The sequence below is a fragment of the Schistocerca serialis genome, chromosome 2, assembly GCF_023864345.2.
Source record: "Schistocerca serialis cubense isolate TAMUIC-IGC-003099 chromosome 2, iqSchSeri2.2, whole genome shotgun sequence".
NCBI classification, from domain to species: Eukaryota; Metazoa; Arthropoda; class Insecta; order Orthoptera; family Acrididae; genus Schistocerca; species Schistocerca serialis.
This window is the reverse complement of record NC_064639.1, coordinates 194,728,931-194,753,070: the sequence shown is the minus strand read 5'-3', so window position 1 is coordinate 194,753,070 and position 24,140 is coordinate 194,728,931. Positions and strand designations below refer to the sequence as shown.

At 43.8% G+C, this 24,140-nt stretch overlaps 1 protein-coding gene across 1 annotated transcript in view; it reads left to right on the top strand.

Moving 5' to 3' along the window:
- The window catches only part of LOC126456929 (uncharacterized), a 274,891-nt gene that overhangs the window by 63,593 nt on the left and 187,158 nt on the right, over positions 1 to 24,140 (top strand). The window contains exons 7-8 of the mRNA XM_050092863.1: positions 19,750 to 19,912; positions 19,985 to 20,258. Of these exons, the coding sequence (XP_049948820.1) occupies positions 19,750 to 19,912; positions 19,985 to 20,258 (437 nt within the window). The remainder of the gene's footprint in view (positions 1 to 19,749; positions 19,913 to 19,984; positions 20,259 to 24,140) is intronic.

The window sequence follows — 24,140 nt, the reverse complement described above, 5'->3', positions numbered from 1 at the left end:
AAACACTTATTAACTGAAACAATTTATCCCACATAAATTAATGTAAAATATGATGCGTTCCACACAGAAAAATTACGAAAAGTTTTATCTTATTCATGCCAATTATTCAAACAAAATTATGCATACAGTATTATGTACTTCATTATTCATGATATATAATTAATCCTTTTTACTAGGAACCTATCTATAGTAATTTGTTTCTGCTAACGCTTCAACACAGCCAATGTGACACAGCATTATCGTCAGATAAATTTGTAGTGTGTGTAGTCACTGCTTTATTGGGGTGATGATCTTCAGTGTACAATGCAACTGATTCTCATGCTTTAAGCATTTCTCTTATTGCACCAGAAGATAGCTGCTTTGGTGTTACCTCCTCCTCTGAAGAACTCCTCTCCACAACTTTCTGCTATGAAACACATTGCAAATCCGTAAGCTCTTTGGTGGTCCTTTCTTGGCTGTGATCTGCCACAAGCTCATTGATACTGTAGTTATGCACTTCTAGTTGCTCCCCCTCGGGTTTGACCTCCATATTTCAAAATTATCCTGAAGAGCGAGCCAATTGGGGAAGGGTGGCTTACTTGGTGCATTGTGCCCATTGTGCATTGAGATCTTTAGCCCCCTTTCTCTTCATCACATTGCAGTCCCGCCCATTTTTCATCTCTTGGGCGAGGATAAACCGTGCACTATGCAGTGTCGCTTTCTGTGCCAGCAACGAACGTGGACTTCTTTGCGCCTGATATCCAGTGTGGTAACCAGTCCGTTGTGGTGGGGCCACCGTGTACCCTGTTGGTTGTAGCCCCCTGGCAGGGGCTCTGCTGATGCCTGCGCCATTAACTGCCCACGTATGCCAAGGAGTAGATGCCTATCTCCCTGGGGCATCAGGACACCGGGCAATGGCCATCCTGCCAGGTGGCCCTTGCTGTGGCTGGGTGGCGCCCGTGGGGAGGGCCCTTTGGTCGGAGTGGGTCGCATCAGGGCAGATGACATGCAATGAAGCATGGTACATCATCTCTAGCTGATTGCCAGCCACCAACAGTCTCTAAGCGTTTGAGGGCTCAATGTAATGCAAACACATGTGACTCCAAATCGTTCCCCTCCCTGGCCACACCATGGAAGGAACGAAAGGCCAATGTTGGCAGCAAAGCTAATTTGCCCTGGTACCTAGTATGTACGAGAGCTGATGGGTAGTCTTTCACGATGATGAAGCCTCAGTTCTTTGTCGAGCAATTAGAGGACAAGTTTGGGGATGTGGAAGGCTTGTCCAAAATGTGCTCTGGGTCAGTATTAATAAAAACAGCATTCTCTGCCCAGTCACGGGCATTACTCGCCTGTGACAAGTTTGGGTATGTTTCTGTTACCATCACACCCCATAAGAGTTTAAATATGGCCCAGGGTATTGTATTCCACAGGAACCTTCTTTTGCAGTCTGATGACGAGCTGCATGCCAATTTGGAGCTGCGAGGCGTTCATTTCGTCCGGTGCATTCTTCGGGGTCCGAGGGATAATCAGGTTGCCACCAGTGCCTTCATTTGGCCTTCGAGGGTCATACATTGCCTGAGAAGGTCAAGGTGATGGTCTACTGCTATGATGTCAAGCCCTATATCCCTCACCTGATATGGTGCTTAAAATGCCTTATGTCTTTCCTCTGTACTTCGAGCCCCACATGTCGAGACTGCGGACGCCCATCACATGCCAATTCTCCATGTGTCCCACCTCCCATCTGTGTCGACTGCAGAGAACATCATTCACCTTGCTCGCCAGACTGCAGGATTTTACTGAAAGAGCGGAAAATAATGGAATATATGATCCTGGACTGACTAACCTACACTAAGGCTAAGTGGAAATTTGAAAGCCTCTATCTGGTTCGTATGACCTCTTACGCTGCCGCTACCACTGTATTAGCCACATCAGCTCCACCTACAGCAGTCATCTCTCAGAGCTGTGGAAGACTATACCTGTCACCTTGCTTGTGGGAGGCACTACCCTCCCTGTTGCTCCTGAGCCACCTACTGTGGGAGCAACAACCTGCCCCCCTGCCTCCCCCCCCCCCCCCCCCCCCCCCCTGCACCCCACCCATTGGGGACACCCGTCTCCACTTCTAAGCCAGAGAAGCGTCCAACTTCTTCGACTCCTCACTTGCAAGGGGTCCCTTGGGTCCCTCCCTTTCCAGGTTTCCACCAGTGGGAAAGATGACGCCCGCTGGTGGCTGAAGTGCCCACAGCTGGTCGTAGGGCTTCACAATCCTCCTCTGTCCCAGAGACTGAATCAGTGAATTCTCCCAGCCAGTGAAATCCAAGGAGCAGGGAGAAAAGTCCAAGAAGAAGACCTCTAAGACCAAAGAACTTGAGGTGGCACCCACAGCACTGCTCCCTACAGGCTCTGCGTCTGAGGATGAGGTAGAGATTCTGGTGTCTGCTGAGTACCTAGATCTCGCCGGACCCTCAGACACAATGGATGTTGTTCGCACACGTCCTCAGTCAGTGGCTGCAGGTGACCCAGTGACGTAACCTGCCTCCTCGGTCCCTTCACGCCTTTTTCGGCCACGGACAATGTCATTCTCCAGTAGAATTGCAGCTGTTTTTTCCGCTGAGCTCCGACAGCTTCTCAGCCTTCACCCTTTATTCTGCATTGCTCTCCAGGAAACTTCGTTTATGGCAATGCGAACCCCCGCCCTCTGTGGTTATTGGGGTTATTATAAGAATCGGCCAGCTTATGAGAGAGTGTCTGGTGGCATCTGCATCTACATTCTTAACTCTCTTTATAGCGAGTGTGTCCATCTTCAAACACCTTTAGATGCTGTCACTGTTTGGGTGTGGACGTCTCAGGCTATTACTGTCTGCAGTATCTATCTTCCACCAAATGGTGATGTCCCACAGCATGTATTGGCTGCGCTGATTGACCAACTGCCGCCACCTTTTCTGTTACTTGGCAATTTTAACGCCCATAACCCTTTTGTGGGGTGGCTTGGTGGCAACAGGCCGAGGCACTGTCGTTGAGCAAGTGTTGGCACAGCTCGATCTTTCCCTCTTAAATAATGATGCTTCCACAAATTTGTATGTGGCCCATGGCACCTTCTCAGCCATCGACCTTTCGGTCTGCAGCCCTAGCCTTCTACCATCTGTCCAATGGAGTGTGCATGACGACTTGTGCGGTAGTGACCACTTTCCGATCTTCCTGTCACTGCCACAGCGTCACTCTTCTGGGTGCCTCTCCAGATGGGCTATGAATAAGGCTTACTGGGACTTCTTCGCCTCCATTGCCACTATTGACTCTTTTTTCATGATGCCATTGATGTGGTGGTTCACATGATCACCACCGGCATCATTTTTGCTGCGCAATCTGCAATTCCCTGTTCTTCCGGGTCACTTCGGCGGAGGACTGTACCGTGGTGGTCACCCAAGATCGGTGAGGCGATTAGAGATCACAGGCCCAGCGTCATTAGCAGCACCCGTCATTAGAACACCTCATCGCCTTTAGTGACTCCGTGCCTTAGCCCGCCGCCTTATTCGCCGATGCAAGCAGGAAAGCTGGGAAAGGTATGTCTCCACCATTGGCCACCGTATCTCTCTATCACAGGTTTGGGCCAAGATTAGGTGCCTCTGTGGTTATCTGACCCCTGTCAGCGTACCTGGGCTTTCCTTGAATGGAGCAATCTGTACTGACTCTGACACAATTGCAAAACTCTTAGCAGAGTATTATGCACAGAGTTCCACTTCTACACATTACCCATTAGCCTTCTGCTCCCTGAAAGAGCGGTTGGAATGTCCGAGCCTTTCATTCCACATGCGCCACCCTGAATCGTACAATGCTTCATTCGGTGAATGGGAATTCCAAAGTGCCCTAGCTGCTTGTCCTGATACAGCTCCCAGGCTGGATCGCATCCACTTTCAGATGCTGGAACACCTCTCGGTGAACTGCCAGTGACACCTCCTAGACCTTTTCAACCGTATCTGGATTGATGGTGAGTTCCCATCTCAGTGGCAGGAAAGCATTATCATACCAGTGTTGAAGCCTGGCAGGAACCCACTGGAGGTGGACAGCTATCGCCCCATTAGCCTCACCAACGTTCTGTGCAAGTTGCTCGAATGCATGGTTAGCCGGAGGTTGAATTGGCTACTTGAGTCTCAGGGCCTTCTGGTTCTGTCTCAGGGTGGATTCCGTAAGTGCTGCTCTGCCACCGATATTCTGGTCTGCCTGGAGTCTGCCATCCGTTTGGCATTTGCCCACCATCGGCATCTGATTGCCATCTTGACATGCGGAAGGCATACGATACCACATGGTGACATCACATCCTCACCACACTCCATGGGTGGGGTCTTAGGTGCCTGCTCCCGATTTTTATTCAGAATTTTCTGTCGCTTCGTTCCTTCCGCGTGCAAGTTGGTTCCTCTCATTGTTCCTCCCGAGTCCAGGAGAATGGGGTCCCGCAAGGCTCTGTCTCGAGTGTCTGCCTCTTTTTAGTTGCTATCAATGGGCTAGCTGCAGTTGTGGGACTGTCCGTATCGGCTTCTTTGTATGCTGATGATTTTTGCTTGTGATGTATCTCCACTGGCATTGCGGTTGCTGAACGGCAGCTACAGGGCACTATCCACAGGGCACAGTCTTGTGCCATCACGCACGGCTTCCAGTTCTTGGCCGCCAAGACCTGCGTTATGCATTTCTACTGGCGTCGCACTATTCACACTGAGCCATGGCTTTATCTTGACAATGAACCTCTTGCTGTGGTGGGGACACACTGTTTTCTGGGCTTGCTTTTTGATACCTGGTTGACTTGGCTCCCTCATATTCAGCAGCTTAAACAAACGTTCTGGCGCCATTTTAACGCTCTTCGTTGTTTGAGTCACACCAGCTGGGGTGCCGATCGGTCTACCCTGGTCAGGGTGTATGATCGCGCTTCGCGTCCGGGCTCTTCTCTCTGGGCTTGAGTTTTTCCCTCTCCCATCTCTTTCCCGGGCCAGTTTACATTTACCCCTGTGCTGTGTGCCCCGCCTGTGCCTTCGGCTGGATTTGGCACAGGGCCTGAAGGACTCAGTCCCTCCTGAGGCCCTCCGCCGCCACTTTGTTTCCATCCTTGCTGCGTTTCATGGCTCTGACATGGTCTATACCGACAGTTCGATGGTTGCTGGTCGAGTTGGTTATGCTATTACTCTTGGGGATCATTCTGAACAATGCCCATTGCTGACCGGCTGCAGTGTTTTCACTGCAGAGCTTGTCGCCGTCTCTTGCGCCCTAGAGTATATCCGTTCCTGCTCAGGTGAGTCCTTAGTTATCTGTAGTGACTCCCTGAGTGATTTACGAGCTATCAACCAGTGTTTCCCCCGCTCTCATCTAGTGATGGCTATCCAGGTGTCCCTCCATACTCTTTCCTGTTGCGGCTGCTCCATGGTCTTTGTGTGCACTGCGGGTCATGTTGGCATCCCGGGTGAGAGAGAGAGAGAAAGAGAGAGAGAGAGAGAGAGAGAGAGAGAGAGAGAGAGAGAGAGAGAGAGAGAGAGAGAGAGGGGGGGGGGGGGGGGAGAGGGAGAGAGAGAGAGAGAGAGAGAGAGAGAGGGAGGGTGAAAGTGCAAGTTTTGTTGTTGAATATCTTAAGCTGCATACAGTAAAGATGATATGTAGTGGCAACCACCACAACCAAAACACAACAGCCAGGCTACAATTGTTGTGCTCCCATAAGTCAACCCGGGCAGCTAGTGGAGCTATTGCCCGTGGCAGCACTGGTGACGTAAGGTGGCGCCAGGGGCAGGTGCCATGTTTGAAACTGCCGCCCCCGCATCGCGCATCTGTCTTTGCTTTCTTTCAGTGTCCAACACCCGCCCCCGTGCCCTGCTGAGTGTGTACCCTTGGCCTCTGTCGAAATTTTTGTTGTTTAAACTAATCTCGGCTGCTTCCTTTATAACAGAGTCCCAATATGTAGATGCATGAGCCAACACTTTTGTGTTTTCGAACTGTATTTTATGTCCGTTTTTAGGCAATGCTCCACTATGGCTGACTTATCAAGCTCCCTTTGTTTTGTATGGCACTTGTGCTCAGTACAAGTCTACGCAACCGTGCAAATTGTTTGTCTGATATTCATGCTGCCACATTCACAGGGTAGACCATACACGCCGGACACAGGGTGCAACATATCTCGTATCTTGGGGGCAAGCCATGTTTCTTCAGCAGACGTCCTAACTTGCTGCTGGTTGCTCAACGGTACGGTAGGAATGCAAATGCTTACAAGCAAAGATTAGTAGCGATTTGTGTAAACTGTGAAAAGATCTATGAGCAAAGCATACAATTACTACCACCATCATACCTTAGCAAAAGATCTGGCAGAGAACCCAAGAAAATTCTGGTCCTATGAAAATTGCTACGCTGCTCTAAGGCTTGCATCCAGTCGCTTGTTGACCAGTCTGGTGTGGCACTTGAAGGTCGCAAAGCGAAAGTTCGTGTTTAAAAAAATTATTGACGCAGGAGAATCGCATAAACATAATGTCATTAGATCATTGAACAAATGGATGACACAGTAATAAGCATCCTTGGTGTAGAGAATCGACTGAAGAAGTTGAAAACAATTAAGTCTCCAAGCCAGATAGAATCCCAATTCACTTTTTCAAAGAGTACTCAACGGCATTGGCCATTTACTTAGATTGCATTTATTGTGAATGTCTTATCCAGCACAAAATCCGAAGAAACAGGAAAAAAGTACAAGTGACTCCTGTGCATAAGAAGGGCGGAACAACAGACCCACAGAATTACAGACCAATATACGTAACAGTGGTTTGCTGCAGAATCCTCGAAAATCTTCACAGTTCAAATATAATAAACTTTCTTGAGACTGAGAAGCTTATGTGCAAGAATCAGCATGGTTTTAGAGAGCATCACTTGTGTGAAACTCAGCTTGCCTTTTTCTCACACAGTATACTTTGAACTATGGATAAGGTCAATGGGCAGAGTCCATATTTCTAGATTAATGGATAGCATGTGACATAGAGTCCCACCGCAGGCTGTTAAAGAATGTACAAACATGTGGAATAGGTTCACTGATATGCTAGTGGCTTGAAGCCTTCTTAAGTAATAGAACCCAGTATGTTATCCTCAACATTTAGTGTTCATCAGAGACAAGGATATCTTCGGGAGTTCCCCATGGAAGTGTGATAGGACTCCTGTTATTCTGTGATTGTATACTGATGATGCTGTGATGTATGGTAAGGTGTCAAAGTTGAGTAACTATAGGAGGATAGGGGATGACTTAGACAAAATTTGTAGTTGGTGTGATGAATGGCAGCTAGCTCTAAATGTAGAATAACTTAAGTTAATGCAGATGATCAGAAAAAGCAAACCCTCAATGTTTGGATACAGCATTAGTGGTGTACTGCTCGATACAGTCATGTCATTTAAATATCTGCACATAACATTGCAAAGCGATGGAAATGGAACGAGCATGCAAGGTTTGTGGTAGGAAGCTGTGGTTCATCTGCAAAAGAGTCCGCATGTAGGATGCTAGTGTGACCAATTTTTGAATGTTGCTTTCATACAATTTTGGTAAACATTTTTGGAATACAGTGATCAATAGATTATTATATTTTGACCAAAGTTCAGTCTTGATCACACCATTTATGTTTCAATGATATAGTTAACCGGTTTCAGTTATTTTTACATAACCATCATCAGACCTGTGGATTAATTTTAGGAAATACTAGAAACCAATCTTTAAATAAAATGAAAGTGTCTAATGACGTCAAAATTTAACAAGATAAAATAAAATTAATTATACCCATGGCTCCCTTAGGATGGTAGGCGGAGCTCTCCTCAGCTGCTACGAAGTTAACTGATGGTTATGAGTGCTGAGCACGAGCTTAAATATGCAGAGGCTCCGCCTACTTCCTGTCACACTACTTCACAACTGCCAATCAGCGTTCATAATATGACGCTATCGTCAAAGTATAAAAGTAGGAAATACACTAATAACATAAAATTGATTCATTTAAAATGGCTGATTAACAGATAGTTAGTATGTGTACAGCTTATTTATATTTTATATAAAGACAGTAAACTACGATGTGTAATAGTTGTGCCCTCTATGGGCAACCTTAATACTATTACAGTGTCAGTTACATCAAAGATGTGAAAGTCCTTGGAGTTGTGGTATATATCGATTATACCGAGTCGCCTACGTCACAATTGCATCTTTGCTACATGCTGTAGAATCGTCTTACTTTAACTGTAATTTTCATAGCAATATTCTTTATAGCAGTAGGGTAGCAGCCAAGAGTACGTTCCGCATTATGTATGTCTGAATAACCGTTGATTAAATTTTTAGAACTCGTCGATCTAATAGCTTTTATAATAATCAATGTCAATTTAATAAAATTTTTATATGTTGTACAGCATATTTTACATACATAGCTTTTGCCATGGGTATGACTAGTCTTATATTTTAAAACAAAGGCCGTAAAAATATTTTTCGCGAAAATGTAATTGTTCATTGAGCAGCATTGATGATTTGGTTTTCAAATGAGCATATATCTCGATTTCTTCTAAGATATTCATACGTAAGCCTTTATTTGCATTATGAAGAACTTGTAAATTCTGCTCTACTGTCCCCTCAACATGATTGTTGAATGCTATATGATGGCCTAATACAGACTTTGTTCGTGAGGTACCTGATGTATGTTCTTTGTACCTTACTGCAAAATTTCGACCTGTTTGGCCGATGTATATTTTCTCACAGTCTCTACATTGGATCTTGTACACTCCTGATCTGGTAAATTTTTCATTATCTTTACTTACGGTATGTCTTAATTTTTGTTGTAAAGTATTGTCAGTTGTAAATGCTATTGTTATTCCAGAATTTTTGAATAAATTAGTAATTCTACATCTACATCTACATTGATACTCCGCAAGCCACCCAACGGTGTGTGGCGGAGGGCACTTTACGTGCCACTGTCATTACCTCCCTTTCCTGTTCCAGTCGCATATGGTTCGCGGGAAGAACGACTGTCTGAAAGCCTCCGTGCGCGCTCTAATCTCTCTAATTTTACATTCGTGATCTCCTCGGGAGGTATAAGTAGGGGGAAGCAATATATTCGATACCTCATCCAGAAACGCACCCTCTCGAAACCTGGCGAGCAAGCTACACCGCGATGCAGAGTGCCTCTCTTGCAGAGTCTGCCACTTGAGTTTATTAAACATCTCCGTAACGCTATCACGGTTACCAAATAACCCTGTGACGAAACGCGCCGCTCTTCTTTGGATCTTCTCTATCTCCTCCGTCAGACCGATCTGGTACGGATCCCACACTGATGAGCAATACTCAAGTATAGGTCGAACGAGTGTTTTGTAAGCCACCTCCTTTGTTGATGGACTACATTTTCTAAGCACTCTCCCAATGAATCTCAACCTGGTACCCGTCTTACCAACAATTAATTTTATATGATCATTCCACTTCAAATCGTTCCGCACGCATACTCCCAGATATTTTACAGAAGTAACTGCTACCAGTGTTTGTTCCGCTATCATATAATCATACAATAAAGGATCCTTCTTTCTATGTATTCGCAATACATTACATTTGTCTATGTTAAGGGTCAGTTGCCACTCCCTGCACCAAGTGCCTATCCGCTGCAGATCTTCCTGCATTTCGCTACAATTTTCTAATGCTGCAACTTCTCTGTATACTACAGCGTGATCCGCGAAAAGCCGCATGGAACTTCCGACACTATCTACTAGGTCATTTATATATATTGTGAAAAGCAATGGTCCCATAACACTCCCCTGTGGCACGCCAGAGGTTACTTTAACGTCTGTAGACGTCTCTCCATTGATAACAACATGCTGTGTTCTGTTTGCTAAAAACTCTTCAATCCAGCCACACAGCTGGTCTGATATTCCGTAGGCTCTTACTTTGTTTATCAGGCGACAGTGCGGAACTGTATCGAACGCCTTCCAGAAGTCAAGAAAAATAGCATCTACCTGGGAGCCTGTATCTAATATTTTCTGGGTCTCATGAACAAATAAAGCGAGTTGGGTCTCACACGATCGCTGTTTCCGGAATCCATGTTGATTCCTACATAGTAGATTCTGGGTTTCCAGAAATGACATGATACGCGAGCAAAAAACATGTTCTAAAATTCTACAAGAGATCGACGTAAGAGATATAGGTCTATAGTTTTGCGCATCTGCTCGACGACCCTTCTTGAAGATTGGGACTATCTGTGCTCTTTTCCAATCATTTGGAACCCTCCGTTCCTCTAGAGACTTGCGGTACACGGCTGTTAGAAGGGGGGCAAGTTCTTTCGCGTACTCTGTGTAGTATCGAATTGGTATCCCGTCAGGTCCAGTGGACTTTCCTCTGTTGAGTGATTCCAGTTGCTTTTCTATTCCTTGGACACTTATTTCGATGTCAGCCATTTTTTCGTTTGTGCGAGGATTTAGAGAAGGAACTGCAGTGCGGTCTTCCTCTGTGAAACAGCTTTGGAAAAAGGTGTTTAGTATTTCAGCTTTACGCGTGTCATCCTCTGTTTCAATGCCATCATCATCCCGGAGTGTCTGGATAAGCTGTTTCGAGCCACTTACTGATTTAACGTAAGACCAGAACTTCGTAGGATTTTCTGTCAAGTCGGTATATAGAATTTTACTTTCGAATTCACTGAACGCTTCACGCATAGCCCTCCTTACGCTAACTTTGACATCGTTTAGCTTCTTTTTGTCTGAGAGGTTTTGGCTGCGTTTAAACTTGGAGTGAAGCTCTCTTTGCTTTCGCAGTAGTTTCCTAACTTTGTTGTTGTACCACGGTGGGTTTTTCCCGTCCCTCACAGTTTTACTCGGCACGTACCTGTCTAGAACGCATTTTACGATTGCCTTGAACTTTTTGCATAAACACTCAACATTGTCAGTGTCGGAACAGAAATTTTCGTTTTGATCTGTTAGGTAGTCTGAAATCTGCCTTCTATTACTCTTGCTAAACAGATAAACTTTCCTCCCTTTTTTTATATTCCTATTAACTTCCATATTCAGGGATGCTGCAACGGCCTTATGATCACTGATTCCCTGTTCTGTACATACAGAGTCGAAAAGTTCGGGTCTGTTTGTTATCAGTAGGTCTAAGATGTTATCTCCACGAGTCGGTTCTCTGTTTAATTGCTCGAGGTAATTTTCGGATAGTGCACTCAGTATAATGTCACTCGATGCTCTGTCCCTATCACCCGTCCTAAACATCTGAGTGTCCCAGTCTATATCTGGTAAATTGAAATCTCCACCTAAGACTATAACATGCTGAGAAAATTTATGTGAAATGTATTCCAAATTTTCTCTCAGTTGTTCTGCCACTAATGCTGCTGAGTCGGGAGGTCGGTAAAAGGAGCCAATTATTAACCTAGTTCGGTTGTTTAGTGTAACCTCCACCCATAATAATTCACAGGAACTATCCACTTCTACTTCACTACAGGATAAACTACTACTAACAGCGACGAACACTGCACCACCGGTTGCATGCAATCTATCCTTTCTAAACACCGTCTGTACCTTTGTAAAAATTTTGGCAGAATTTATCTCTGGCTTAAGCCAGCTTTCTGTACCTATAACGATTTCAGCTTCGGTGCTTTCTATCAGCGCTTGAAGTTCCGGTACTTTACCAACGCAGCTTCGACAGTTGACAATTACAATACCGATTGCTGCTTGGTCCCCGCATGCCCCGCACCCGTTGAGGCTGTTGCCCTTTCTGTACTTGCCCAAGGCCATCTAACCTAAAAAACCGCCCAGCCCACGCCACACAACCCCTGCTACCCGTGTAGCCGCATGTTGCGTGTAGTGGACTCCTGACCTATCCAGCGGAACCCGAAACCCCACCACCCTATGGCGCAAGTCGAGGAATCTGCAGCCCACACGGTCGCAGAACCGTCTCAGCCTCTGATTCAGACCCTCCACTCGGCTCTGTACCAAAGGTCCGCAGTCAGTCCTGTCGACGATGCTGCAGATGGTGAGCTCTGCTTTCATCCCGCTAGCAAGACTGGCAGTCTTCACCAAATCAGATAGCCGCCGGAAGCCAGAGAGGACTTCCTCCGATCCATAGCGACACACATCATTGGTGCCGACATGAGCGACCACCTGCAGATGGGTGCACCCTGTACCCTTCATGGCATCGGGAAGGACCCTTTCCACATCTGGAATGACTCCCCCCGGTATGCACACGGAGTGCACATTGGTTTTCTTCCCCTCTCTTGCTGCCATTTCCCTAAGGGGCCCCATTACGCGCCTGACGTTGGAGCTCCCAGCTACCAGTAAGCCCACCCTCTGCAACTGCCCGGATCTTGCAGACTGAGGGGCAACCTCTGGAACAGGACGAGCAGCCATGTCAGGCCGAAGATCAGTATCAGCCTGAGACAGAGCCTGAAACCGGTTCGTCAGACAAACTGGAGAGGCTTTCCGTTCAGCCCTCCGGAATGTCTTTCGCCCCCTGCCACACCTTGAAACGACCTCCCACTCTACCACAGGTGAGGGATCAGCCTCAATGCGGGCATATCTATCTGATATGTTTCCCATATATGTCATCTTACATATATTTTGGATTACCTATTAGTGGAGTACTTTGTGATTGTTGCACTTTATTAAAAATGATATCTACCTGTCGTGTGTCGAAAGAGTTGGTTTTTGCAATTTGTTTTAAGATGGTCATTTCCTTTTTGATCTCATTAGCTTCTAGCGGTAATTTTAGTATTCGGTGTATCATAGACTTAAAAAATGCTTTTTTATACTTGTCAGGATGACATGATGTGGCATTAATAATAACATCAATGGTTGTAGGTTTCCTGTATATGGTGAGAAATGTTTCCCATTGTTATTAGTTATAGTGAGATCTAGGTAGTTAATAGATTTTAGATTTTCATGCTCAACCGTAAATTGTAACTTCGGATGCATAGAGTTTAATTTTATAGCAAGCTTCTCAATTTCATCTTTTGAACCATTATAAAGCAATAATGTATCATCTACATATCGCTTGTAGTATATGATTTTATTTGTGATATCAGGGTTATTTTTCAGGAATTGCGTCTCAGTGTGGTTCACGAAAATGTCTGCAACTGTCCCAGCCAAAGAATTGCCCATTGCTAAGCCATCTTTCTGACAATAGATTTTAGTATTAAAAGAGAAATAATTGTAATCTAAAGTGCATTCAAGCAGTTCTATAAATTCGGTTATTTCGTCTTTAGTCATATTTTTGTATTGTACTAAGTTATCCCTAATTATATTAATCATCTCATTAATGGGTATATTTGTATACAAATTTTTAATATCTAATGAGGCGAAACTTGCACTAGTTGGAATGTCTATATTGTGGATTTGTTGTGCTAGTTCGTAACTGTTTTTGATACTGAAATTGCTGTCATATGTATAGAATGCTTTCAAAATTTTATTAAGTTTCATATTTAGTTTATATAAAGGACTACCTTTGTTGTTAACAATAGGTCGTATAGATTTCTCTTTTTTATGCAGTTTAATCTGTGATCTTAATTTAGGTATTTGGGGATTCATATTTTTCATCATATTCTTTTCTTCGACTAACTTCTTGATCTTTATCTGCAACTTTGGAGTGGGGTCTTTAGTTACTTCGACGATCCAATTTCATTAAAAAATGAGTGTTTTAAATATATAATCGTCTTCTTTAATAATAACAAGGGTACTTCCTTTATCGGCGTTTACTACAATTGCTTTCTCTGCTAGTAGTTTATTATTGATATTTTTAAGTGTTTTATCTGCAGTTTTTGTATGCAGTTTATTTTTCTCTTTTAGAATTAAATCTTTTGTTTTTTAGGGCTATCTTACATGCTTCGGGTTTATTTATTTTCGATATTTTGCTTGTTGCTATAACATCAGCAAATATGTGTTTTGACATTCGTATTATTTAGTGGGGGAGTTAGGTTATATTTTAAGCCTTTGTCAAGTAGCGACATTTCAGACTTTGTGAACTGAATATCTGTAAGATTCATTGTCCTTGGATAAAATTGATGTATATTGTTGACCTTTTCTAAAAGCTTATTTTGTTGTTTAGCTACGAGTAAATCAATTTTTCTCTGATGTCTTTGGGTAATCGCTTTACGTAAAAAGTCTATTTTCTCATCAGTGCTGCTTAGTAAAATAGAAAAAATCAAAGGTGAGAGTTCATTACTTAGCAATAAATGCAGACTATACATTTCGACATTTAAAAAATCTTTTATCTTAAAAGCTTCTCTAATTTCAGATTTAATCCATAAGACACTACTCTTTTGTTGTACATATGTTACATTACTAGATTTGGATTGGATATTGATTATAACATATTTTGGTATGATATGTTCCATGAGGCAAGTTTTATTAAATTTAATTTTCATACTAAGTTTCATAATTTTGGTTCTAATATTTCTAAACCTTTTGTAATTTCCAATGGTAAGACAGAGATTTAGGAACCAGGTTTTAAGTTGTAAGACATTTCCAGGGGCAGATGTGGACTCTGACCACAATCTATTGGTTATGAACTGTAGATTAAAACTGAAGAAACTGCAAAAAGGTGGGAATTTAAGGAGATGGGACCTGGATAAACTGACTAAACCAGAGCTTGTAGAGAGCTTCAGGGAGAGCATTAGGGAATGATTGACAAGAATGGGGGAAAGAAATACAGTAGAAGAAGAATGGGTAGCTTTTGGAGATGAAATGGTGAAGGTAGCAGAGGATCAAGTAGGTAAAAAGACGAGGGCTAGTAGAAACCCTTGGGTAACAGACGAGATATTGAATTTAATTGAGGAAAGGATAAAATACAAAAATGCAGTAAATAAAGCAGGCAAAAAAAAGAAGACAAACGTCTCAAGAATGAGATTGACAGGAAGTGCAAAATGGCTAATCAGGGATGGCTAGAGGACAAATATAAGGATGTAGAGGCACATATCACTAGGGGTAAGATACATACTGCCTACAGGAAAATTAAAGAAATCTTTGGAGAAAAGGGAACGACTTGCATGAATATCAAGAGCTCAGATGGAAATACAGTAATAAGCAAAGAATGGAAAGCAGAAAGGTGGAAGGAGTATGTAGACGGTCTGTACAAGGGCGATGTTCTTGAGGTTAATATTATGGAAATGGAAGAGAATGTAGATGAAGATGAAGTAGGAGATATGATACTGCGCGAAGAGTTTGACAGAGCACTGAAAGACCTAAGTCGAAACAAGGCCCCGGGAGTAGACAACATTCCATTAGAACTACTGACAGCCTTGGGAGAGCCAATCCTGACAAAACTCTACCATCTGGTGAGCAAGATGTATGAAACAGGCGAAATACCCTCAGACTTCAAGAAGAATATAATAATTCCAATCCCAAAGAAAGCAGGTGTTGACAGATGTGTAAATTACCGAACTATCAGTTTAATAAGTCACAGCTGCAAAATACTAACGCGTATTCTTTACAGACGAATGGAAAAACTGGTAGAAACTGACCTCGGCCAAGATCAGTTTTGATTCTGCAGAAATATTGGAACATGTGAGGCAGTACTGACCCTACGACTTATCTTAGAAAATAGATTAAGGAAAGGCAAACCTACATTTCTAGCATTTGTAGACTTAGAGAAAGCTTTTGAAAATGTTGACTGGAATACTCTCTTTCAAATTCTAAATTTGGCACGGGTAAAATAGAGGGAGCGAAAGGCTATTTACAATTTGTACAGAAACTAGATGGCAGTTATGAGTCGAGGGACATGAAAGGGAAGCAATGGTTGGGAAAGGAGTGAGACAGGGTTGTAGCCTCTCCCCGATGTTGTTCAATCTGTATATTGAGCAAGCAGTAAAGGAAACAAAAGAAAAATTTGGAGTAGGTATTAAAATCCATGGAGAAGAAATAAAAACTTGAAGGTTCGCAGATGACAATTGTAATTCTGTCGGAGACAGAAAAGGACTTGGAAGAGCAGTTGAACGGAATGGACAGTGTCTTGAAAGGAGGATATAAGATGAACATCAACAAAAGCAAAACGAGGATAACGGAATGTAGTCGAATAAAGTCGGGTGATGCTGAGGGAATTAGATTAGGAAATGAGGCACTTAAAGTAGTAAAGTAGTTTTGCCATTTGGGGAGCAAAATAACTGATGGTGGCCGAAGTAGAGAAGATATAAAATGTAGACAGCAATGGAAAGGAAAGCGTTTCTGAAGAAGAGAAATTTGTTAACATTGAGTGTAGATTTAAGTGTCAGGAAGTCATTTCCGAAAGTATTTGTATGGAGTGTAGCCATGTATGGAAGTGAAACATGGACGATAAATAGTTTGGACAAGAGGAGAATAGAAGCTTTCGAAATGTGGTGCTACAGAAGAATGCTGAAGATTAGGTGGGTAGATCACATAACTAATGAGGAGGTATTGAATAGGATTGGAGAGAAGAGGAGTTTGTGGCACAACTTGACAAGAAGAAGGGACCGGTTGGTAGGACATGATCTGAGGCATCAAGGGATCACAAATTTAGCATTGGAGGGCAGCGTGGAGGGTAAAAGTCGTAGAGGGAGACCAAGAGATGAATACACTAAGCAGATTCAGAAGGATGTAGGTTGCAGTAAGTACTGGGAGATGAAGAAGCTTCCACAGGATAGAGTAGCATGGAGAGCTGCATCAAACCAGTCTCAGAACTGAAGACCACAACAACAAACAATGAAAGTGTTTGTGCTATCTGTTGTCAAATCGAGCAAATCATTGTTAGTGAACAGTTTCAGGGGCTTGACATTGGTGTGTGCATTTCTGGCTTCCCCACTGACACCAGGGGGATGCGTAATTATATTGAGAGATATGGTACAGACATTTTGGTTGGTAACAGTTTTCAACCATTTAGTTTGTCCATCTCTACAAATAGCAAAGAGATGATTCACTGGTAGAGGGACTGGAACCAATCACCTTAGTTGATACAGAAACTCGATCAGCGTTATTGAATGTAGTCACGTTTCTGAAAGGAATAATGACATTGTCTTCATTGTCCAGCTGTTCCTCTTTCATTTCACTTTCTGTGTTGTGATTACTTTCAGGAACAAAATTAGGTTCTACATCCAAATCATCATCACTTTCTAACAAGTTTTTCAATTTCTTATTCACTTAGAGTATACTGCCAAGCCATTTCTGAGCAGTTTTATTGCCCACAGTCAGCTTGACAAGAAAATTGCATAAGCAGAAATAGCTGATGTAAACAGATGTACTAGTTGTCAGACCCAGAACATGTTTCTTCTCATGTAAACAATCACCTGGCAAACAGAGTAATGATGAAACAAGTAGTGGCCTCATGGAATCTTAACTGAAAACTACAGTGAATGGCTTACACATAAGTAGTGTACTCTTGCATGTATTTTAATACAAAATCCACATAGGTCTGAGAGACCAGCTCATCCCTTCTAGGGTAAAGGTATTTGCTTAATAACTTACTCTGTTCAAAGAAAGATAACACCTAAAGGATTTGTAAAACTGATTTTTGATAAAAATGTTTGACAAAAAGAATTATTTCATGAAGAAATGTTACTTTGAAGCTTAAGTACTTTTCATAATGAAATTTAGATATGAAAGTGAAATTATTGACAAAACATAAGTTTATTTACAAACGTGAATTAATTTTTTTTTGTGAAAGATTATGTTTAATTGATTTCTAAGGGCAGTGTATTTGATGTCAGTTGGTAAAGATTTTTATGACAGCTGCAAATGTTCACTGCCACAGAAGTGGTAATTGGGTTAGTTCACAGCCACTACACAAATCTCATTTCCACCTGTGATGTACAGTTATGTAAATAAATATATAAAAGGGAAATGCATGTTTGTTTAAAATTATTGGGAGTACATTTGTAATCATAACAATTAGCAAGATCCTGAACTATGTACAGGACTCCATATTATTATGATTTCAAAAGCAGATAAATTACAAGTCTTTTACTGTAAAGTTAGTAAACAAGACAACTTGATAGGTACATGACACCAATTTTACTTTAATTTCACTTTACATAAGTGTGTGTTTGCATTTACTTTCAAATGGTTCTAGTTTGACTGAACTTAGTGTGTGCGGATCATAAAGGTTATCTCAGTTCAAAATACTATATGCAGTCTACTGTAATGCTGTTAGGCTGTCCACAAGAGTTTACATAGAGACACTTATCAGCAAGAGCATTGTGACTTGTAACCAAACAGCAGACAGTGTTCTGTTGTGCCTTTGGCGCACACACACACTTGAAGTTTACCGTGGGAAGGATCCTTGAAGTGTTAATACATTCGCTGAGGTTTAAAATCCTTTGTGTTAATGGTTGAGGTAGGATGACACTAAAGAGTTCTTAGTTGTGTAATCCAGATACCTGTACAGTATTTGTTACAGAGAAATTGTTATCTTTGGTCCACTAGTCTTCGCAACTCGGGGGAACAGTGGACTAGGTTCTTCGGGGGTGGTTAGGTATGTTGCTTTGATAGGAGTCATGCTAGTCCAGTTACATACCCAATAGAACAGTTGATAAATAATGTTTGCAGAATTGTCTTTTTCTTGTGAAAATACCTGCAACCAATCTTCTGGAGCACACAGGAAACCAGGAGATCAAATATGTTGATAGCAAACATACAATATTATAGTGCCCTCCTCTCAAATGTCATTGCCCCATTGTTAAGTGGGAAAAGTAAAGAGTGCATGAAAGAATTTCTATGTCTAGATCAATACTCCGCAAGATACCTTACTTTGTGTTAGAATTCAGATTCTCCAAATATTATAAGATTGTCACCTAACTGTTAGTCAATGATGAGTTGTCACTTCATCACTTGGAAAGAAAGAAGTTAATCCAATAGAGCTGAAAATGAGCAGATAATTATGTCCTTTGATAAGAAGAGAGCCCTTTATATATTACTTGTAGCCCATGAGTTCCTGTACATCACATATTAATTGAATATGTTTCTGATTCTAACAAGAGAACACCCTTTGATTTCGATGAATATCTTTCTCCAGTTTAAAATAACGATAGGTTAGTTTCTAAGTGTTACGTAATTTAGTGTGGCATCAGACCACCTGTAATTGCTGAGCAGCAGTATACATCCTGAATTAGTTGTGCTAGATAAATGTTCCCGTCGTTGGTGCAACTATTTTAATCAACATCTTTTTTGACATCCGATGATATTTGCAGCTGTTCAATTTTATTTATTACCTACCAGTTACAGTTCTGGCTACCATCCTCAGAGCAAATCATAATGTACATAAAATGGTCAAAAATTAATCTCTGCCTAATACAGCAACATCAGATATAAAGTATGACAAATTACGCAATAATTGTTTCACTGAATTTCCACTGTAGTAGGTTTACACAACTGAAGTGTGGTAACATGTACACTCTTAATCTTAACATCAAATAACCACCATAAGCTCGTTCAGAACATGGTAGTTCCTGTTCTTACTGAGCTTGTGGTGATTATTTGATGTTAAGTTTAAGTGTGTGTGTATTACCACATTTCAATTGAGTAAATCTACTACAGTAGAAATACAATAAAACAATTAATGTGATACTTTATCGCTTGTTATACTTGATGTTCCCATATTTAACAGAGATTAATTTTTGATCAATTGATGTTCATTATCATCTTCCGTGAAGGTGGTAGACAGTACCGATACCGATAGAGAATAAATAAAATTGTACAGCTGTTGGCATAGAAAATGATTTTTCCAAATATTTATTCGCTGTAGGTGACCTCTTGAAGAATGTTTTATTAATCTTTATATTAATATGAAATGTGTATTCACTATTGTTTCCTATTCCTTTGTAGGTTTTGAGATTAAGTATAGCATTGATGTCGCATATACATCATACCTGGTTGATATACCACAAGCTATACAAGAAATATTCTATGTTGAAGGCTCTTCAACAAAAAAATCTTGCATTGACACGCTTAATGTGAAGATTTTAGCTCAAGGAATACCAGAGTTCAGGTCAGCTTAGCTAATGCACAGTTGATATATTGTTCTTTGTTTGAACCTTTAATAATCTGTTGACATTATTAGATTGGATCACCTTCTTCGGAGAGGACTGTTTACCGAGGCAAAGCAGTTTGCAATTGTTCATGGCCTTGATGTGGAAACTGTTTACAAAAGTGAAGCAATTTATATTGCCCAACAGAATACATCTGATGCGAACACTCTGCTAGGAGTGTTGCACGATATAACAGACGTACATTTTATTGTTGAATGTTGTTCAAAGGCTGCTGCCAAAAACTTACACGAGATTAGGCAGCTTTTGGAGTATTCTCGTAGTAGATTGACAAGTTTGAAGACTCAGGTAAGTATTGCATGCATTAAGTAAAATTAAGCAAATTTATTATGGATACTTTGGAAATGTCAATGCATATTAAATATAAATGAAGAAATATTTTTTGGTTTTCTTGGATTAATTTTCCAGCCCTTTAAGGTTGTCTGCTAAAGTTTATATATTCAAAATAAAATCTTGATACTGGATACCACTTCTTAAGGCCAAATATGTGCAACTGTTCTATATCACAAAGAACTCAGTAGGGCTGGCTTGCCAAGATCTGATTGAATATTTATGCAGTTATTGTTATGGATAACTGCATTAGCTACAGGAAGTCTAAGATAACTGTAGTAACACTGTTCACGTTTACGTCGCACTTCACTTAGCGTAGACCGGGACTGTGTCCTAGGCATGCCCGATGTTAACTGACTGGGCACGGCCCGTGCTGCCGGAGTTGTTGTTGTTATGCCGGCAGAGGTCGTGTCCAAATTCTCGCGTGCCCTCTGGTGGACGGGACTCTACTTGCGGCAACTACCGTCCGTGACGCGTCGTGCCAATGTGCGCCTCCCACGATCTTTCTGGTGGCTACTGCACTCCTCCTCCTTCGGGGGGTGAAGCCACTGTGATCCACTGCGTCGGAAGGTGGAGCGTCAGGCAGGAGCGATGACCTCCACATCCATTGGAAGGCCGGAGTCGAGGGGATCTGCCAACCCTCGAGCCGGAACCTTCGAATACGGGTGGAAGTGAGCCACATGAAGGAGGCCCCCGTCTTCCCACAACCGGAGCCCGGGACAGAACGGGCGACAAGCTGTCGAACTCCGGATCCTGTTCCACCTCGGGAGGGGCAAGACCCAGTGGCGGGGACGATGGGGAAGGGACGACCACAGGTGAACCAGCCTCCTGAGAGGGGGGCCGGCTCTCGCTGGGGCATCTCGAACGATGGCGATGCCGGTGCTGGAGCTACTGGAGGCTGCCAAGGCTGAGAACCATCACAGTGCGGCAGAGTCACAGCGGGGAGAGGAGGTAACGTCCCCTGCGAAACCAACACAGGTGCCGGCAATGGGGAAGCCAGTGTCCGAGAGGTCGGAGGGTGGGTGCTCGAACGTGGACGTAGCTGATTTTGGTGACGACGTACCACCCGGTCCACCGCCTGCAAGGTATAGAGCCGGCGGCCATTTCGGCGCAGGACCACCGCCAGTATCCAACGTGGATTGCGACCACGGGCCCAGACCGACATACCCAGTGGAAAGCCAGGTACTCCGTTTTGCGAAGACTGGCGAGGACCAGGCCGGAGGAGGTGCAGCAGAGTCCTAGGTTGACGCCCATGGAGTAGCTCTGCGGGGCTGCGTTCTCCCATTGGTGTGGTCCGGTATGCCGTCCGGAAAAACGTCAATGCTTCCTCCGCAGGAAACTCGTGCGCATACTTTTTCATCTGCATCTTAAATGTGCGCACCATGCGCTCGGCTTCCCCATTCGATTGTGGATGGAAGGGGGGAGAGCAAACGTGCCGAATACCGAAGTGCCTACAAAAATCCTGGAAGGTCTGTGAAATAAACTGCGGTCTATTGTCCGAGACCAGGGTGATTGGCAGACCTTTCACAGAAAAGATTTTTGCTAGTGCCTGGATTGCAACTTCTGAAGTGGTTGAGGAGCAGCGAACCACATATGGGAATCGGGAATAAGCATCAATGACAATGAGCCAAAAGCCATTGAGAAACGGGCCCGCAATATCGATGTGAACACGTTCCCATGCTTGGGTTGCCGGCGGGCATGAAGAGAACGCTGCCCTGGGAGATGCCTGTTGGCTCGCACATGGGAACAGGCGGCCACCAAGTGCTCAATTTCTCTGTCAATACCGGGCCAGTTCACATGTCTGTGAGCCAAGGGGAAACACCCCTGTGCCCCGCATGTAATAACGTGAGGACCTCCCTTCGTAAACTTGCAGGAACAACCACGCGAGGAGCTGTATCATCGGTAGCCTGAAGGAGAACTCCTTCCAAGACCGAGAGGCGGTCTCGTAGAATAAAATAATTACGAAGAGGGTCCGAGGCCCGGCCCGGAGGGCGGGATGACCACCCCTGCTGAATGAGGCGAACTACTCACCGGAGAACCGGGTCAGCTGCCGTTTCCCTGGCGACTCGAGAACTAGTGATCGGGAAGCCATCAACCGCTTGGCGGGACGCCACATCCAAATGAAAACACATAATCTCCTCTCGATCGAACGTAGGATCCGGGCCCACCGGAAGACGGGAAAGAGCATCGGCGTTGGCATGCTGTCCTGTAGGGCGAAAATGAATGTCATAGTGGTACTTAGAGAGGAACAAGGCCCAGCACTGTAGTGTGTGGGCCGCCCTATCCGGAATCTGAGAGGCGGGGCCAAATAACGATATTAACGGCTTATGGTCAGTGATTAACTGAAACTTCGTGGCATACAAGAAAGGGTGAAACTTGGTAACAGCGTAGACAATGGCCAAAGCCTCTTTTTCCACCTGGGAGTAATGGGCCTGAGCTGGAGTAAGTGTTTTAGACGCAAATGCCCTGAACCATCTGCGTTGCGATGGGCCAGGACCCACCCCCCCCCCCCCCCCCCCGCCCCCCACCCACCCCATACTGCGAAGCATCTGTAGCCAGGACCAACGGCTTATGGGGATCAAAAGTAGCCAAAGAAGGTGCTGACGTGAGGAGGCCCTTCAACGAGATGAACGCTCGCTCGCATGCAGGCGACCAATCAAAAGGAACACCCCTGCGCAGAAGGCAGTACAGGGGGCGGGCTATGGTGGAAGCCCTGGGAATGAACCGGTGGTAATAGGCTATCTTGCCTAAAAAAGCTTGTAACTCTTTCAGCGAAGCCGGCCGAGGAAGGTCGACGATACCTTGTACCAAACTTCCTAGTGGCTGGATGCCGTGCCGAGAGATGGTGTAGCCCACATACTCAATGGACGGTTGGAAGAAGTTTGACTTATGCAGGTTGCAATGCAAGCCCACAGACCCGAATTTGAGAAAGAGGGTGCGAAGGTTGTGCAAGTGTTCCTTCGTGCTGCGGCCTGTGACAATTATGTCATCCAGGTAATTAATACAATGAGGGATTGTCGACGTGACGTGCTCAAGATAACGCTGGAATATCGCCGGGGCACTGGATATTCTGAAGGCCAACCGCTGGTACTGGTAAAGGCCAAACGGGGTGTTGACGACCGCCAGCCGTTTGGAGTCCTCATCAAGTGGTATCTGATGATAAGCCTCCGAAAGATCGATTTTCGAAAAATATTGGCCTCCCGCCACGGAGGAGAACAATTCATCAGCACGAGGAAAAGGATAAGTGTCCACCACCAATTGGGAACTAATGGTGGTCTTGAAATCACCACAAAGACGTAATTTTCCCGAGGGCTTCCTTACAATAACGAGGGGCGAAGCCCATTCGCTAGAAGAAATGGGAAGAAGGACCCCTAGGGCTGTCAGCCGGTCTAGCTCTTCCTTTACCTGAGGGCGGAGAGCCAAGGGGATTTGCCTCGTGCGTAGAAAACCCGGGCGAGCCGACGCCTTCAACATTAAGTGAGCTTCAAAATCTGAAACACGCCCCAGGTCCTCCTCAAAAATATCTGGAAAGTCTGAGATCAAAGATTCCAATGATTGATAGGGAACGTCTTCGGAGACCAACTGTATGGTGTCAGCAATAGAAAAACCAAAAGCTTGAAAGGCATCCAGGCCAATAAGGTTAGCGGAGCTCGCATCACTGACAACAATAAAAGTAATAGGCCGAGTGACTGATGTGTAAGTCACGTCGGTAGTGAATTGACCCAGTAGGGGAATGAACTGTTTACCATAACCGTGTAGACGCCGGTAAACTGGCGCCAACGGGGGCGATTCAAGGTCGGAATAAGTATGTGCATTCAACAACGAAACTGCCGCGCCCGT